The 18752-nt window shown below is 39.4% G+C and overlaps 1 protein-coding gene across 1 annotated transcript; it reads right to left on the bottom strand.

Moving 5' to 3' along the window:
• Positions 1 to 13251: 13251 nt before the first annotated feature.
• Positions 13252 to 18004, bottom strand: LOC140775131 (uncharacterized protein C24B11.05-like). Its single transcript, XM_073118393.1, has 8 exons — positions 17846 to 18004; positions 17693 to 17758; positions 17526 to 17623; positions 17352 to 17389; positions 17181 to 17268; positions 16870 to 17094; positions 16697 to 16762; positions 13252 to 13766 (listed from the first exon to the last, which is right to left on the bottom strand). Exons 1-8 carry the CDS (start codon positions 17952 to 17954, stop codon positions 13608 to 13610), a joined length of 849 nt encoding a protein of 282 aa, XP_072974494.1. The 5' UTR covers positions 17955 to 18004; the 3' UTR covers positions 13252 to 13607.
• Positions 18005 to 18752: the final 748 nt, after the last annotated feature.

The following is an 18752-nucleotide window of genomic DNA, read 5'->3' on the forward strand; positions in this document are numbered from 1 at the left end:
CGAAGACTTGATCAAACCCGTAAAGAAGTGAGTCCAAATTAGGGGCTATTGTGTTACCTGGGTTCGGTTCCTCCATGGTTGAGACCAACCGCATCAACAAGACATGCTAGCGGGCTAGTGGTAACCCAATTAGGGCTTGAGGGCAAGCCCTAGGGTTAGGCCGCAACCCTTCGACTCTAATTGGTCTCCTCTCACACTAGGATTGGGCCTAAACCCTAAACCCACTGAACTCCTAGGACCAAGTCAGCCCCCTTGAGTGCCAAAGGGTGTAGGTCCAACCAGAACATCTCACGTTGGATCTACTACTCAACTCCATCGCACCTACCATCGGTCAGCAAGACTATGCCATCTCCGATGGGTACATCAAATCCGATGGTTGGAGTCACCCCAACCCAATTTGTCGCACCAACTTCTCATCCATGAAATTATGTGTGCTGCCAGAGTCAATTAGTATCTCAACTCTATGCTTCTTTATTGAACCTTCTACCTGTAAGGTTCGGGGTGCTCACTAGCCCGAATAGGCATGTAAGCTCAACTCGGCATGCACCTCATCCTCATGGTCCGTGTCCTCCATATCTGCTACCTCCTCTTCATTGTCCCACAGTCCCATTTTGCCCTCCTCGTCTCCTCCAAGGAACATGATCATCACAAGTTGTTTTCCATACTTGTGTCCCGTAGCAAACTTTTCACCGCAGTAGAAGCACAAACCCTTGGCCCTCCTTTCCTCAATTTGTGCCGAAGTTAGCCGTCGAGAGAAGCTCTTTCGTTGCCCTCCGAAGTTGGTGAGAGGATCACTAGGAGGTAGGGACTTCCCTCGTGCGGTTGAGTGGGAGGACCAAATCCAGCATTGCTCAACCGAGCCAGTCGGGATCCTCTAGACTGTATGGCTCCATGGCACCTTGGAGCTTCTTCGTAGCTCCTTGACCTTCTCCTTCACCAAGCCCACTGTAGAAAAGGCCTCCAACAATGTCCTAGTAGGCCTCATGGCCTTGACTTCCACTTGTATGTCGGACCTGAATCCACTGATGAAGATGCTGCGGAGGGCTGTGTCTGACCAACCTCATATGCAGTTGTAAATTCTTTCAAACTCTTCTTGGTAAGCTCGAACCGTGGTCCGTTGAGTTTGCTTACTCAAGATTGCTTGGAAGCCTTCATACTTAGTCGAATTGAACCAAGTACATAGGGCGAACGCAAACTCATCCCAAGACGGAAATGGTGGAATTCATTATGCCGCTTGGAACCATCAGATCACGACATCCTCCAAGTGGAATGAGGCTATTAGCACCTTCTGATGGTCTAGGGTCCCTTGCTAGGTTAAGAACTGATCCGCTCAATAGAGCTAGTCTAGTGGATTGCCTCCCGTGAACTTGGGGAAATCGAGTCGTATGGTCCAAACTTGAGCCCCTACAAATTGCTTGTCTAATTGATTGCATGTCCTCATGCCCCGTGTGCGTCCCTTTTGCCACATGGAAGGGGACCCCACTATGGCATCGTTTCCTTGACCCATTGGTTTAAACCATTGCCTACCAGCCTAGCCATAGGTGGCTTGAGCCAATTGAATCATGCCAGGGTCTATCCTGCTCTATTTCAGGCCAAACCCTAGGCGTAGGTGGTTCCGGCCAAGCCCTAGGCGCCGTCAGGTCAGATCAAGCCCTAGCGGTTTGGATGGGGTGGAGTTTCAGTGGGACGAACTCCATCTTGTGTGCCTAACCCTGGTGGGTTCGTCCATTGGTGTGCATGCCCAAGGGATGGGCCCACCCCAAACCCAACGACATCCTCCTCTTTAACCAGTTCAGCACTCATAGGTTCAGGAGCCGCAACACTCCTCTATATTTGAGCTCGTGGAATCTGTTCATCACGGAGTTCGCGAATAGCGGACATCATCTCAGCCATGAATGCTTGTATTGATTGCAAGGATTGAAGGACCTCCGATTGAGCTGTCAAGGGTGGTGGCGGTTCCGGCAGTGGACTTGTGTTCTCGGGTAGTCTGGTAGTCATCACTGGAGGTGGATCCCTAACCGTAAAAGTCTTCCGAATTACTCTTGCTACCAGCTCTCATGTGATTATCATCTGGTCCAAGGATAACGATGGCTCTGAAACCAAATTATTGCGGACTGACTAGAGATGATCCCCAACAAGGGAGTGTAGGCTTTGATTTGGGTGAATGATCCCCAACAAGATTCAGCTTTTTCACTCCAATTGAACCCGTCCTTGCACCGGAGTGCAGTCAAAGGTGCCGCAATCCGTCCATATCCCTAAATGGAACTGCCGATAGTATCCGATCAAGCCAAGAAAATCTTTATGCTCCTTGGGTGTTCTCGGCTTAGGCTTACCATGGCCGTTATCTTCTCCGAATCTGCCTCTACACCATTGGCTGAGATTATGTGGCCTAGATAATCAACTAGAGGCTGAGCCCAGGTGCATTTACTACTCTTGGCTCGGAGACCATGCAAGTCCAAGATCCATGTGCTATAGATGAGAATATCGTGAAAAAAAACCAGAACATACTGCCTTAGTAGGGGATGGAGCACACCATTCATTAGCCCTTGAAATGTCACTGGGGCATTGGTGAGACCGAAGGGCATCACGAGGAACTCGTAATGCCCATCATGAGTCCAAAAGGCAGTTTTGTGAACGTCTTCTGCTTGGACTCGGATCTGGTGGTATCCTATGCACAAATCCAGTTTGGTGAAGATCACGCCAACTCATCTAGGAGCTCTTCAATGACCGGAATAGAGTACCGGTCTTTGATGGTGATCGAGTTAAGGGCGCGATAGTCCACACAGAACCATCATGAATTGTCCTTCTTGCGCACAAGATGTACTGGTGAAGAGTAGGCACTATGGCTTGGTTGGATGATCCCTTGATCTAGCATCTGGTGTGATGAATTGTCCTTCAAAGCATGAGGGTACCGGAAGGGCTGTACATTGGCTGGACCAGCTCCTGGTGTGACCTCGGTGCGGTGGTCAGAGGCTCAACCCGGGGTCAGCCCTTTTGGTTCTTCAAATACTCGTGGGTAGCCTTGCAAGATAGAAATCAAATCAGCCTTAATTTCATTACTCGGTGCTCTGGGTCCTTCTTGAGTCAAAGCAAGCCATGGCAGCCAGATTGTGGAAATCCTTCTAGGGCCTGAAATGATGCTTTTGGGCTCGGTTTGATCCCTTCTAGTTGCACCTTCTTGCCTTTGGATTGAACTCCATTCGCATTGCACCAAAGTCTAATGTGATGGGACCGAGCACTAGGAGCCATTGGACTCTTAAGGCCAGATCTGCCCCCTTTGACAGCAAGGGGGTACAGATCAAGTTCAAATTCGTACTGATAGTAATAATGAGGTTGCAACAATATGAAGATTTGCCTAAATTCTTCTTAGGGCGGAATTTTCGAGGAGGTCTGTGGGAGATCTAACCATCCAATAGATCTGTAACTTTGAAAGATTGTTCCTCTTGAAGTAAGGAATCCAATGCAACTAAAATCACGTCGATCGGACTTGTAGATCAAAAGTTATGGGGAATAGGGAAATAATTGTTAGGTTTTGTAGAAGATGGTGACTACGGTGGTGGGGTAGAGCATTAAACTAGATGAAGGGGGAGAGAGTGGACCAATCCTTGAGAGGCAAGGGGGCACGATCAGATTGAGGGAGGAAGAAGACAACGTCCAAGATTGAAGGTCGTTGGAGGAAATAGAGAGGTTTGGAAAGGATAACTCCAATATTTCATCAATAGTCCTCAATTAGGTTGCCTTCCACATATTTAGAGGCTAATCTTCAAACGAAACAATTAAAAGATAACACTAGGATAATGAAGTTTGCCAATTGTGCGAACGCAGATTTCACATTCTCTGTCGTTGCAAACGTGCAGGCGATCGACTGGCGCATTCAAACGCAGTCGAACGCACTAAACACGTTCTCTATTTTTGCAAATGTATGCAGACGTTCGATTGTCGCATTCGAACGCGACTTCCTGGCATTCGATAGTCGCGTTTGAACGCGACTTCTTAGCGTTCGAACACAACTGCCAAAAATCTTATTTTTCCAAAGCAAAAGTTATTTCTAAAACAAAAATAAACAAAAGTCATAACTAGCTGAACCATGCCATCTTGAATCATGACATCGAACCCAACAGTAGGAGTTATGGTTAAGCCCAATCCTCACACAATCTTCTCCTCTTCAAAGTTGTGGGTGCTGCCCGAGTCAATCAAAATCTCAACTCGGCTTCGTTTGATCATTCCTTCTACCCATAGTGTCCTAGGAGCACATGAGCCCGAGTAGGCATGGAGACTCTACTCAGCATGCATCATCTCCTCTTCTTCTTCCACAGCCTCTTCATGTTCTTCATGCTCTTCTTCCCATTGTTAAGTTTCCTCCTCTTCTTCGGTCGCATCAAGTAGCATGATGGCTGCAGGTTGCTTCTTGCACTTATGGCTCGATGTGAACCTCTCGTCACAGTAGAAGCATAAGCCTTTAGATCTGCAATCGGCTACTTCAGCAGGTATAAGTTACCGCTAGCTACTCCTCTGCCCATCACCATCGGTCAAGGGTACTCGAGGTGGTGGTAGGTGTGCACTTGGTGCTCCGAGCTCAATCCCATTCCAAACCTAGGGTTAGGTCTGAACGGAGTCAAGCTTGACGTAGGACGTGTGCTCTTCAAATTCGAGGCCATTCCTGATCTGCTGGTCTGCCCTATCTCAGCTCTCCTCCATGACCTCTGCACATGTACAGGTGTCCAAGAGGGTCATCGGATTCATGGCTCTCACCTTAGCTCAGATTTCAGGTTTGTATCCCCCAATGAAAGCTAAACGTAGCTGCGAGTCAGACCATCCTCTGGTTCGATTGCTGATTCGGTTGAACATAGTCTTATACGCTTGCACTGCAGTTTTCTGCTGGAGTCGGTGTAGAGCCTCCGCTTGCATTGTGGTTCCATTGGCCCGATTGCCAGCTTGGCCCTCTAGCCCACGAAACTGCTTCTTCTAGTTTGATGTTGAACCGTGCAACTTGTGGCTCAATCCGTGCGCCAGGTTCAGTAAGGCGAACCCAAGACTGAACTGATTCATTAAGAACCCTGGGCGTTGGATTTGGCTCATAGGCTGCAAGATAAGATAAACCAGGTGCATCTTAGGTTGGGCCTTGGGGAGCGCACCCTAGGTTTTGGTCTGCACGAAATCCTAGGGGCACCTGAGTATTTGTTGCAACCATCGCTGCTGTTCGTGCATCTCGTTCCTTCTCTCTCGCATCTTGCACTTGCAAAAGGAAGGCGAACAACTCAAGTGATGCTGATGGTGGTGGTGCGACCGGAGGTGGTGCCGCCCTGGTCGGAGTTGCTTGGTCTCTCGATGGTGTCAACGTTAGGGGAGAGGTGTCTTCAGTACCCTGATGATTTAAAGGTGTGGGGAACTTCATCTGTTGCTGCCCTTGCTGCTCTAGATCTGGTTTGCACTATGGAAACATTCCAAGGAAAGGCTCTAATACCAATTGTAGTGGCCCAAATTCTAGAAAAGCAGATCTGGATTTGAAGTAGTTGCAAATGCTTCTAGGTGTGGTAATTCTCTCGTTCGGGACTGAGAAAGGGTGGCCACGACCTGCTGGAGTGGTGGAGGAGGGCTGCAATGGAAGTGTAGAGGAAAATATTGGAGGAGCTACAAGCTATTTAGCTTAATTTACAAGAGTAAACTAAGAATAAGAATAAGAATTAGAATAAGAAGACTCAAGTCAGTATTCGCCAGATCCGCCACGAACTCCAGCTCATCTACAAATTTGAAAATATTTTCACCAAAAGGTGGTGAGCATAAGCCCAGCAAGTTTCTACTTCTACAGTCTAAAAGTAGTGCAATGAATGATGCTATGATAGATAAAAATGAATATGCACATCATGATCAAATTGATGCATCAATATCTCATACTTAACATGTTCATCTAATGCACACATGCATTAGCAATCACTAACCCACCATGCATCAATCCGGACTATCAAGTCCTCAACTAGAGCGAACAATGAGCTCCGCCCAAAGGCCATGTTGATACTATACCACAAAATATGCATAATCTCAAACTACCAAATCTGTAACATAGACTCATGCAGAGCTATGCCTTTAGGCCACATCAATCCTCATATCGGACCACACATATAACCCAAGGGAGGGTAGACCCTAACGGTATAATCACCAGCCCATCACCCAGTGAACAGCATGACCGATGTCGACCACCGCAGACTCAGGACCTCAGTCGTAAGCCTATCATAAGGATCAGTATCGCGCATCGATACTACCATCTGAGCCCTCAGCTCTGCACCATCGCTCACCGTGCGAAAATGATAAGCTGTCGCTCACGGACGTCCGGACCCTGTGTCATTAGGTACCATAAGGTCTCAGCTCTACACCATCTCTCTCTCTCTCTCTCTCTCTCTCTCTCTCTCTCTCTCTCTCTCTCTCTCTCTCTCTCTCTATCTTAAATACCCTAAAGGCTATGACTATCATCAAATGACGGTAAATCGCCCATCGCCCATTGCCCGATAAAAACGGTTACCTGATTGTCTGTGACCAACAGAGACCTTAGGCGTGGGCCCTATATATATAAGTATAAGAATATCCCCCGCCTCTAACCCTGGCTGGGGAGGTGCTGGGTACTATCAAGATGCAGCAATCACCCCCTTTATGGTCGTGCATATGTGTAAGTGACATGATATTATTAAACACAGCAAGCATAATGTGACACCCATCATTATCATGTTTTGCATGCTAAAACACATGATCATACCCAATAAATATGTGTAGACATCATGACATGTGAAATCTTACCGAACCCTAAAAATATAATTACCATGCATGATGTGTAATTATAATAGAAAGGAAAATGTATACACATGTATGATATGAATGTGATGATTTCATAAGGTATGATATTTTATTCTCTACACTACTCCAAGATTATAGAAGTTTTCACTTGCCTGAACTGTTTTCCTGATACTAGCTGCCACTACACCACGGGTCATCCTCATGTATGGAGTCCACCTCGATAAATAAAGTAATAAATAAAGATCATGAGAATAGTATTCCTATCACTAATTAGTTAAATAATCTTATTGACATTCACTACAGGCTTTGAGTAGGTCCATCTTGTAATTCCTACCTTTATTAATTAGGTAGAGTCGGCACAGCTGTACCAAGGCCTAATGCGTTATTCAATGTAATAAAAATATTCTCCTCAATTTATCGCCCATATCACTATAATCAAACTTACTTTAGATCGCATAGACAATATTTAATTAATAAGCTTCAGCGAAAGAATGGAACTTGCTTAATATCATTTTCCAACATTTATCTGTATTAATTCTCTTATAGAAGCAATTAATATAGATACACCCGGACCACCAACTCTTTTGATAAAATTGAATTAGCCCAAAATTATAATCAGCAAAAAAATTCATATCCAATTCCAGCTAGTTCTTGATATATGTTGTTTGTAACGGCACTCTCAAGCCATGGTCTAGCTCATTAAGATTAATTTATAAAAATAATTAATGTAGCGAACACTACCATCAGCTAAAAACATATTGATTAATTTAAGGCTCAAGATTGCCAGCATTAAAATAATTAAATAATGACTTAAATAATCTAAAGAGATAATCAGCGGGTAATTACTCTATTTAGCCAACACAAAGCCAAAATAAACCCACCAAGAAATTGGCCCAAAGCCCACCTTAACCAGAAAACACGTGGGTTGGGCTAAAGCTCAACCCACTCTCAAATTGGGCTGGGCTGCATGAAAACACATGGGTTGGGCTATGAGCTGGGTTGCATGCAGCCCAGTCACACCCAAGAGCATGTGTTGGGCCGCACCCAACCTAGCCCGGCACGCACCCTCGGGCTGGGCCACACGCAACCTAGCCCGGAATGCCCCCCTCAGGCAGGGTCGCACCAAGCCCGACCCGGAACGCGAGCCCAGCCAGAGCTGCCCCCAGCCCAACCCGGAACGTGGGCCCTGGGCTAGGCCGCATCCAACTTGACCTCGCACTCGGGCTAGACTACACCCAACCTAACCCGAAATAGGGCTGAATGCACCCAACCCTAGCGCAACCTGGAATCGGGCTGGCTACACCCAGCTTGAGCCTGAGGAGCCACCCCCGTCCCTCCTTCCTCACCTCGACTGAAAGCGGGGAGGAAGGGAGGATGGCTGCCGATGGTCATCACAACCGACAATCGAGGCCAACAGGCCATTCGACGTCCTGCTGGCGGAGGAAGGCACCCACAGTGCCTACCCCACCGGTGGGGAAGACAGCCACCATCCACCGACGGCAAGGACCAATCAATGCCGACAAACCTAGTCGCTAACAAGCCAGCCAAACCCATCGACATGCTCCTCTCGACAAGCAGAGGCTAGCCGAGGGGAAGCCCAGCTGCTAGAGGCGGCCGGCGGCAATAATCCACCTCGCCTCGATCGCCGGCCAAGGCGAGGGGCTGCTCGACAGCATTCTCACGAAGAGGGGAGCTCATCGAGCCAGCGCGATAAGGCATGAAACTGCCGGCCGACCGGATCATGGCATGACTGAGAGAGAAAAACTTCGGAGAAGAAAAACTCATATGCTAACACATTTTTTAATTAAATTTACCTAACGAGATAGGCAGCTCCAGCGCTTCGATCCACGGGGTCAGCTGTTTCAGCGGCACTCTGGCACAGCAGGAAGGAGATGGGGGGAGGTCTGCTGGCGGGGAGAAGAAAGAAGAAAGAAAAAGAAAGAACGAAAGCAGAGAAGAAAGAAAAGAGAGAGGGAAGGAAAGAGAGGAAATGGGCGCACGTGCCACGTGCGCACCAATTTCTTTTTTTCTGGTTGTTACAACTCCACCTACCAAAAAAGAAATTTCGTCATCGAAATTAAAAAATGAACCACCACTAGTGCAAGATTGATAGACAAATCCCGAATTAAAAGTCCTTTAAGGGCTACTATCCCGAGTTAAAAGTCTTAACCAACTTACCAAGATTAACTAGCGATTAGCAGGAACATTGACAACGAAATTTACATATATTAAGAACTTACTCTTATACTAGTGACTATAAAAATACTCCACATATTAAAACTCCTCGAGATAGGACAAAAACTCACAAATAAAGGTCTTAACCACTTATCTATATTAGAATCATCATTTAAAACCTATTTATAGCAAAAGTGAGTAGACCATTAACTTAACTCTCACATTACGGATCACTACATAGATACATCGAGATTACAAAGTCCCCAATCTAAATGTTGAAAATCAAATTTTGCACATGAATACTCACCCTACTAGATGCCTAGCTCAGGATACCATACAATAAGAACTTTAGCCATAGGCTTCTACTCGGATTCTACCGACAAATTCGTCTATTCCTTCATCATGGACGGGAATCAAAGGTTTAAGATTATTAGGCTAACTAGTTAAGATGAGAAATGACAGTCACCCAAATCAATTGTCATAAAGCTTATCTTGGTAAAGCCAAACTACACGCTTTTCTCCTTGAGTCCACTTTTACAAGTTGATTATATCTAGTCATCTCCCAACAATATTAATTTATCATTAACGTGTTATTAATAGTTTGAATATTTCAAGTAACGGTCTATAAGAGTTTCTATCAACGGAAAATTCATTCTTACTACCAACGAATTAAGGACCACCCATTAACAGTAAAAATGTTGACCTCACATTATAATTGGTCATTTCACTATAACGACTTTCAAATAATTTGCATTGTCTACTCTTCAAAATTTTAATTAATGACTAGTAAGAATAAATATGAAATGCATATTATGTCGTTACCATACTCAACTTTAGGTGATTCAAACTTATTCACATGTATTCCAATTGCTACATTATTGCAACTCTAGTTGGTCACTAGCTACCATCTCCTAAATCACAAAATTACTAAGGGATGGTTAGCTCCTCTCTCGAAGACATTCAATTCATATTTAATCATTTTATACTCATGACCTTGCTATCATATCCCCATATAGTTTCAAATACTAAGCAATATCCACGCCATAATTAGGTTGCAGAACATAGAAGAAATAGCACATTTTAATAATCTCATCACGTCTTCAATAAAACAACAGTCTATCACCGGTTACCTTCATCGTCACAAACATTATTGCATAATAATAAGGAAAACTCAAGCATGGGATACTTAACTTACTACGTTGTTCTAGAAATTTAGCTATCTGTAGCACTAACAATTCATAACTTATAGGAAACACCATTATTGCAAGGCTTACATAGAGTTGCATTTCACTTGTTCTTTAAATATTATGGAAATTCAAATTATGCTCCCTCATGATTTATATTTGTAGAAGTTGTGACAACTAAACTATTTAAATACAATAATTACTCACTAAAGGTTTAATGATGCACGTAACCCCTTAATTAAATTTTTTTTCATAGCCTTCTACTTTAATTATCAAAAGAATACAAGTACAACAATGCCATAATGTAATACTTTGAAATTTCGCTCGGAGTAATGATCGAGGGTTTAAAATACTCAGCTGCATAGAGGTTAATTTCACCCACAAATCTGTACTAGTTGCTAGTCTGCTTTCCCTCATCGGTAGAATTATGTAATCCCAATTTAATACTAGACAACTTGAAGACAACTTCTCGAACATTCTTATTAGTGAATAAAATAAAGGCAAGTAAAAGAGACAAATTAACCTCTAGACATTTATTATCACGTGACTAAATTTTTGACAACCAAGGTAATGAACACACTCATTAATGTATAAGTGAGAAGACAGGCCTATGCCAAGGTGATCACTTAACATCAATAACTCACTCATAGTATCTAAGCTGATCCGGTAATCCTGATGCACGCACGTAGTCATTTGTCATAAAAGCTCGATTCGTGAGAATACATAATAAATTTATTTTTGAAACAAAATGAAAGAAAAATAATGTAAAAGCAAAATAAATGAAAACGGCATCAAAACAAATATGGTGTACCATAAAAAATCAGACAAGTGACAATCGTACCGGTAGTGAGTCTTCCACCTATTTTCCATTCCAACCTACTCGGCTCTCAATGGATGACTTGCACAAGCCTACAAATAAGATACTCATCAAACCTCCAAATAAAAAGCTAGACACACTAGGGTATAAAAGGGGTCAATTACCAATGTTTACCAAACAAGCATCTCTAACATCAAAACTCCAGAATATTCATTTAATTATTAGAATAACTGAAAATAAGAATAGGGTCTACACCCTATCGAGGAACCCCTAATAACAACACATAAGAAGGACAAAAATGCAATTTTTCAACTTTCACTTTTGAGCCCGATTACACAAATGACTTTCCAAAGATAAGATAATTAGACGACAATTTACCCAATTTAAATGGCCAACAACACGTTATTTATTTACCAACACAATTTCGAAGTTCTTTTTCAATCAATTTATGAATTTTTTTAACTTTTATTTTATTAATTATTTTATTTAGTTATTATTATTATTATATTATTATCTATTTAATTTTTGAAATAAAACTTAGATGTCGTTACTGTCAAACACATCTATCTATACGCAGTCTCTAATCTTTCCTACACGCAACTCGTATGGATAATATTTTGGAGCTTGCCAAATTATTTGGTGAAATTTGAGCTATAATACCATATTGTAACACCCACCACCAAACACATGCCCCTCACGTGGGTTCTTTCCACGTGAGGGTCACGTGTTTGGTGGCGGGTGTTACAAAATGCAATAGACCATAAAGTCTTAATCGAACAACTTAAAAGAAATAAACAAATCTAAGATGGATAGTGTGTAAGTCCAATAGTAGATCAAGTGATTTTGCTTGGCTAGACTAGATCATAACAGATATGTTAATAGGTTTTATTTGATAATATTATGATTTATTTTGTGATGATTTGTGCATGATTGGCCCTGCCCATCCTGTCTCGTGAGCCGCACGTGCAGTGTGGGCGCGTGGGCGTGTACGTACTCTTGCTGAGTGGGGACGTTACAATTCAGGTGGTACCAAAGCTTAGGTTTAAGGATGATCTGGCAAACCATCAAAGATACTAGTTGTCGGTGCATGTTAGGATGAGGTTACTAGTCAATTTTTATAAGTTGAATATTGATGGGTTGAGATAGAAGTCTAGTAGGTTGTAATGTTGAGATTCTTTAGCTTTGATACTAGGTGATGTTGATAGAAATAATTCGAGATATTTGTATATTAAGAATTTTCTGAGCTGCTAATGAATAGGAAGAAGTATTATTCAAGCGAGACGCGAGCAGATAAAATTTGGGTAGATTGTCTAGAGGGTTGTAAATATTTCTTGATTCTATGAAAGATATAATTTATATTGATCTAGATTAGGTAGATCCATAATTTTTTCTCTCTCAATGCACTCGGAGGTTTCTCACGTTAAAAAACATGGTCATTATTTTTGCTGTACTTTTAGTTTTCCTATTTTAACTTAGGTTTCATCTTCTACCTTTGATTTTCATTCATAGACTTTGTGTTCGGTTTTTGTCATTAAAGTATTATTCAAATTTCTATCTCCTACATGATTTTGATTTTCGAGTTTGATTCTGAATTGGTTTTAACAAACTAATAGGATTAGATTTTCTTAAACCAATTCGGATCTGATCTTTGACTTTGGACTTTGAGTATTGACTCAATCTTTTATTTCTCTTATCTCTAAATCTAACTAAACTAGAAATCCTATCTCCTCACAAATTTTCACAATCTGTATCCGTCTATGTACATCCCAGATATGATAATTAAAATTCACTATCTGTACTCAATTAAAAGGGTCAAAATTTGGCCTGATTCGATTCTGTATCCACGTTTCACCGTTTACGGGTCAAAAAATTTGTACCAATCAGTCTTGATATTTGAATTTTTGTCAGTGTCCAGATAGTCTATTACAGAGATAGGTTGAGAAAAAAATTTCGAATCAATATAAGTACATATATCTAGTTTGAAATATCATGAAAGTGGTGATATGAAAAACTATTATTTTGTAGTTTTTTTTAGGATCACTAATACACTTCTCTTATATATTTATTAATTGTGCTATACATGTTTTATTGTTAGCAGGAGCTCTTATAGATTTGAAAAATAAATATGCGATCCATATCTATTTATGTACTTCTCATATATAATAACTAAATTTATTATCCGTTTACTCTCCTTATCGTATCTGGAGAAGGAATATGGGTTTGAACATGATTTCTGTACTCCATCCGTTTTCATCCCTATTAACTGGTCATTAAAAATTCCTGTCAAAGTGTGGAAGTAAAAATCTCAAAGCATCTTTTTCTTATTACCAATACTAAGTAAACAGTACAAATATCACCTCAGTCGAAGGTATTTATATAATTATATGTTGCAAGACATAATTAATTTATTTTTAATGTCTTTCTTATTACCAAACTTTGCTTCTTTTTCTTCACATCAGACGCGAGTGACATACACCTTCTTTATTTAATTAAAAATGACAACTACGCCAACTAGTACCCTTCTAGTCAGAATGCATGAAGTGGGGAATGATTTTAAGAAGTGGCGGATGATGCTGTCAAGGGAGCGACCCAACACCCAAGCTAATTAACTTGGCCTATGTAATTGGACGATGCTGAAATGGTGACTAAGCTTCGATCGGGTTGGGTGTTCTGATGGAATCCAAGTCAGACCTCACTCCCTTCTCCGTCTTCATCACACCCCATACCTCTGGGATTGCTTGTCTCAAACTATGGATGCTGTCAATTAAATAGTCTGTTTCTTTGATCTTGCCCTTCTTTCCAACCTTTTGAAAACAAGCAAAAGAAAGGTCTTAGTGCAAGAGATAATTGAAGTACTGGAGTCATATGCTCTTGATAAAATAAGTAACAACCTCCACCTTCGTATAAGTAACAACCTCCACCTTTTAAAATAAGTAAAATGAAGTTCTTTATAATCAAAACATCATCTACTATAAAGTTTTCTCTATAATCAAAACATCATCTACTGTTACTTTTCACGCTATCTTTCTCATTTCACTATAAAAATTTAACCTATATTAGCATTAACTATTCCAGTGGTCCAACGTTTACTATTACGTCATTTACTTTTCACTGGCATTTATTATTGACTGCCAGCATAAGTATTGTTTAAGTGTTTCTTCAATGCCCACTAATTACCATAAAATACTATCAAAGTTAGACAAACATTTATAAATGTCAAGAAATACAATATATTCCCTTCATAATTTTTGGCATTTCATAAATGCTGATAAAAATGTAATTAAGTTATTTAAAAATACTATATTTTGAAGTAAAATACCACACCATCTATTGTTTAGTGGCATTAACAAATGTCGGAATACTACAAATAATTACCGGCATTTAGAAAATATCAGTAAATATTGAAAATAATATATGCATATTCATATGGAGCGAATATGAGTCAAATGTACTTGGATCCGTATCTAGGCGGGATCAAAAAATAAAATCCCTCTAGAATAAACCCCTAAAATTTCAATCCCTAGTTCGATCTTTTGTTCCTCTCCACTCCTCACCATCACCCGAGCTCGATCATCTCTCATTCCTCTCCCTCCTCCCCACTCATGAAGGGCTACTTTAGTGGACATTTTCTTACTGCTAGTATATCCTTAATTTTTATCATATTGGACTTCGAACTTCAATCCTATTTATTCTTATTTTACAATAAGATCGCTTCTTTCCTATCCTAGAGATGTTTAATAGATATTTAACAGTTAAGAGTCTCAAGGGTATAATAGGAACGCAAAAAATTAAAAGGTATTACGTATTCAATAGGTAATTATTTATTTTTAAAATATATTACTCTACACCTTATTTTTTGATAATTATATTATCTTCATAATTTATCAAATAAAAGACATATATATCCTTAACTTAGATAGAATATATATTATAATTAACTTGATGAAAGTTCCATTAAGTTCTATCTCTTTGGTTATTTTTTTATTATTTACATATATCTCTCCTTAGTTTAATATTGATTTAAACCAAAATTTAATAGCAAATAAAGATAGAGAATCATATTTAAATTATTTAGCATGAAATGTTATCTCCTATAATTAAGGCATAATCATATCTATCACAATCATAGAGAAAAATTTTAACTTAAAAAAAAAGAACGTGTAACCTATTAAGCGCATTGATATTCTTGATTAATATACCATTTTTATGTAATGTAATTTTAGAACCGAATACCCGGTATAAAAACTGGCTATTATAACATTAGATTAGAATTATAAATTTTAGAGAGGTATTGAAATATTTACCTTTAATTAATACTAATTTCTTTTTTCTTTTAAGTTTTAGTTTTATTTTTAAAAAAATGAAAATATAATAATGTCACACTAAATACTTATGTTCCTAAAATTCTAATCCGAATGCCCTTACACAACATAAGTTTTTAACTAACTAAGTTGGCACATACTTCAATACCCTTTTAAAATTTATAATCTTAATCTAATGTCTATAATAGCACGTTTCCACACCTATTATCGGTTTTTCGGTACCGGTTCCAAAATCATATTACGTAAAAAAAATGACATATTAGTAAAAAAATTTGATTACGTGTGCCTAACTTTCGGATTACACGTTCTTATTTTTGTTAAGATTTCTCTCACTTATATATAATTGTGATAGATATGATTATGCCTTAATGATAGGAGATATAATTTAATATTAAACTATTTAAATTTGATTCTTTGGTGATAGACTTCAATTTAAATATGATTCTCTATCTCTATCTATTCTTAAATTTAATTTAAATTAATCTTAAACTAATAAGAGAGATATATATAAATAATAGAAAATAATCAAAAAGATAAAACTTAATTAAACTTTCATCAAGTTAATTATAAAAAAATATCAATACCCTTATTATAATATATATACATTACTTCGAGTTAAGGATATATATGTCTTTTACTTGATAAATTATTAAGATAATATAATTATTAAAAAATAATGTGCAAGGTAATATATTTAAAAAATAATAATTCCCTATTGAATCAGTAATATTTTTTTAAAATTTTTATATTCCTATTATACCTTTAAAAATCTTAATCATTAGATTTTCATCAAATAGATTAATAAACCATTCCAATACAGCATGAAAGAATTGCTCAACTAAGTTTTATCTTATTGATTATATATATATATATATATATATATATATTTATAAGGAAAGCAAAGGGTTCTTTTAGCGCACCAGTAGCATAGTACGAACAGCATCCAACCTTTTTCCTGGGATCAAGCACCAAAACGTTTGGTTGAACAATATAATCAACGAGGGATATATTATGAGACTACAGCTCTTATTGATGCGGTTTTATTTAAAGAAAAGTTTAAAATATAGCATAGCGACGATAACCACGCATCCTTCGAATTTGGACAAGTGGGCAATTATAATCCACATGTATAGAGATCTTGCTTATTTTGGATCATTGGCTATAAGAAAGCAAATGAATTGTTCCGTTAACCAAACCTTTACAATATCTTTACGAATTAGCAGAATCCTAAAATATTTTTGCACGAAGTAATTTATAAATAGAACGTAGTCTAACTGTATTATCAGGTCACTATGTCGTTCTGAATAATAATCAAATATTTTAAATGGAATATGGCTTTTAAGAATAGACAGGACAACTAATACTAAAAGTGCAGACAGGACAAGAAAGAAAGAGGAAATTTGCATTTTTACCAGGGCAGTGACAAGGCCCATAGCTTTCGCTGCAGCGATGTTCCTTTCACTATCATCTAGAAACAGCTGTTAGAAGAAACCAATGCATTAGCCATTTAGCCTACGTACCACAAATTAATTAATTAACGAAAAGCCTTTTATTTAATTCCTCGAGTATTTGGTGGCATACGTACAATTTGATGCGGATCAAAACCAGCAGATCGAACCGCGGTTTCCATGGCTGCAAGGGATGGCTTCAGAATCACCTCCGTAGAAGAGACAGCATCTTTCGTGCCCTTCTCCTCATAAAGATTGGGGTTCAAAGTCTCAAAGCAGATGATCCCATGGAAGCACTCCTCCTTAATTCCCAATCTCTCCAGTACTTTCTTCATGTGCATCCGATCCGAGTTAGTAAATAGCTGAAACAACCACCGATAGAACATTACAAAAGAGCAATACTCGTCGCCCCTGGAAGATTTTGGATTAATTTACTTGAAGTGCTTACAATTTTGGGCTGCGGAATTGTCTTTAGCAGTTTGTTTAGCTGCGGGTCTGGTGCGATCCGTTCGTACGGCAACCTACCGTGCACATAGCTATATGCGGAGAAAGAGCAAAAGGTTAGATATGCTTTCATTAACTTTCGAATTCTGATTTCTTGTGTGTTAATTTGCAGAACCTGTGATACTCGTCCGGGTGTACATCATAACCGAGTGCCTGGTAAATTAACATCACGAATTTAAATCGTGAAACAAATCTTTCTACAGAGTAAAATAGCAATATTGATATGATCAAAACTGTAGAAGTTGTTCAATCAGAGGAAAAAAATAGAAACAGAAAGAGAGAATAGTACAATGAGACCAGAGAGAGAGCTGCCGTAGGTATGAAAGAGTTCGACACGGAGCGAATAAGCTCGGTCAGCGGACACTCCGCATTTCATTGCAAGAAACTCTGCATATCTCTACATCAGAATACGAGCAACCAAACAGCGTAAAGTATTTAAGTGCCTACTATTAATACCTTCAATGTTCCTCTTGCAAGCCAGTGAGATGCCAGCGGTGGAGGGATACAGTGTGTCGTCGAGATCTGTACTCAATTTACAAAGCGATCTTTAGCATACTTTGTGATTAAGAATCAATTGGATTGTGATATTGAAAGGTGTGATGAGTTCACCTATAAGAACGCAGTAGAATGGGCTGTGGAAATCCATCACAATAAACTTGGATAGGTGAGAAGGCGAAGAGGAAGGGTGGGCGAAATGCAGGGTATGCCTTGCGAACATAAATAGCTAGCCGACGGCGCCTTTCACAAATGACATGATGATGGGCATTTAGATATTCCTCATATTTCCGTGTACCTTAATGGGGTTCCACGTCATATAGCTTAATCCTTATTTATTTGGACACACTTCGTCACGATGACCTGTAAGATAAGCGCAGAGGGCCACAGAAGGAATTGGGAGGCATCAGCTCCGTCGTTGCTAGTGCCGTGTAGCTTTTGCTCATGTTTAACGCATCCTATTGAATTGCTGGGGGCTGGTCGGTGCTTCCAATAAAATGAGAAATTTGGCGTCCAACTTCTTTATTTGGGTCTAACACGCCTCTATTATTGGACAAGGCATTCATTAAGTAGCTCTCCTAATCATCCAGCAAGAAAAGTGTTAAATAAAGGGTCTTTAAGATGCAATAAATGAAAAAAACCTTCAGGCGACTGACCAAAACAAAAACAAAAAACAAAAAATATTTAATTGTAAACTTCCAAATCACCCACCATATGATACTCAAACATAAGTAGTTTTCTTGATTCTCACATTGATATGATCTTTTCACCGTGAATCTCAGTTAGCCCTAAGGTTTCTATAGGTTAATATTTCATTTTAATGGTACCAAACACTATGTTTAATGCATTATTTTGATCAAACAAGTGTTTTATAATAGAATTAGCAATTGAGAAACATTATTTTAATTCAAGAGCTGAAATTATTCTGATTATGTGTTGATATTCAGACATAACTTTAGTTGGTGTATAATATTAAAGTGACTTTTTACCTAGAAAAAACTCATTTATTGTAATACCTCAA

This window comes from Typha angustifolia, chromosome 13 (assembly GCF_048772165.1).
Source record: "Typha angustifolia cultivar Huaian chromosome 13, ASM4877216v1, whole genome shotgun sequence".
In the NCBI taxonomy this organism is placed as follows: domain Eukaryota; kingdom Viridiplantae; phylum Streptophyta; class Magnoliopsida; order Poales; family Typhaceae; genus Typha; species Typha angustifolia.

Coding starts and splice junctions, on each gene's coding strand:
- LOC140775131 (XM_073118393.1), bottom strand. CDS start 17,954: ATGTTCGCAAGGCATACCCTGCATTTCGCCCACCCTTCCTCTTCGCCT. Junction 17,759..17,845: donor ATTCTACTGCGTTCTTATAG/GTGAACTCATCA, acceptor AATTGAGTACAG/ATCTCGACGACACACTGTAT. Junction 17,269..17,351: donor CACCCGGACGAGTATCACAG/GTTCTGCAAATT, acceptor CTCCGCATATAG/CTATGTGCACGGTAGGTTGC.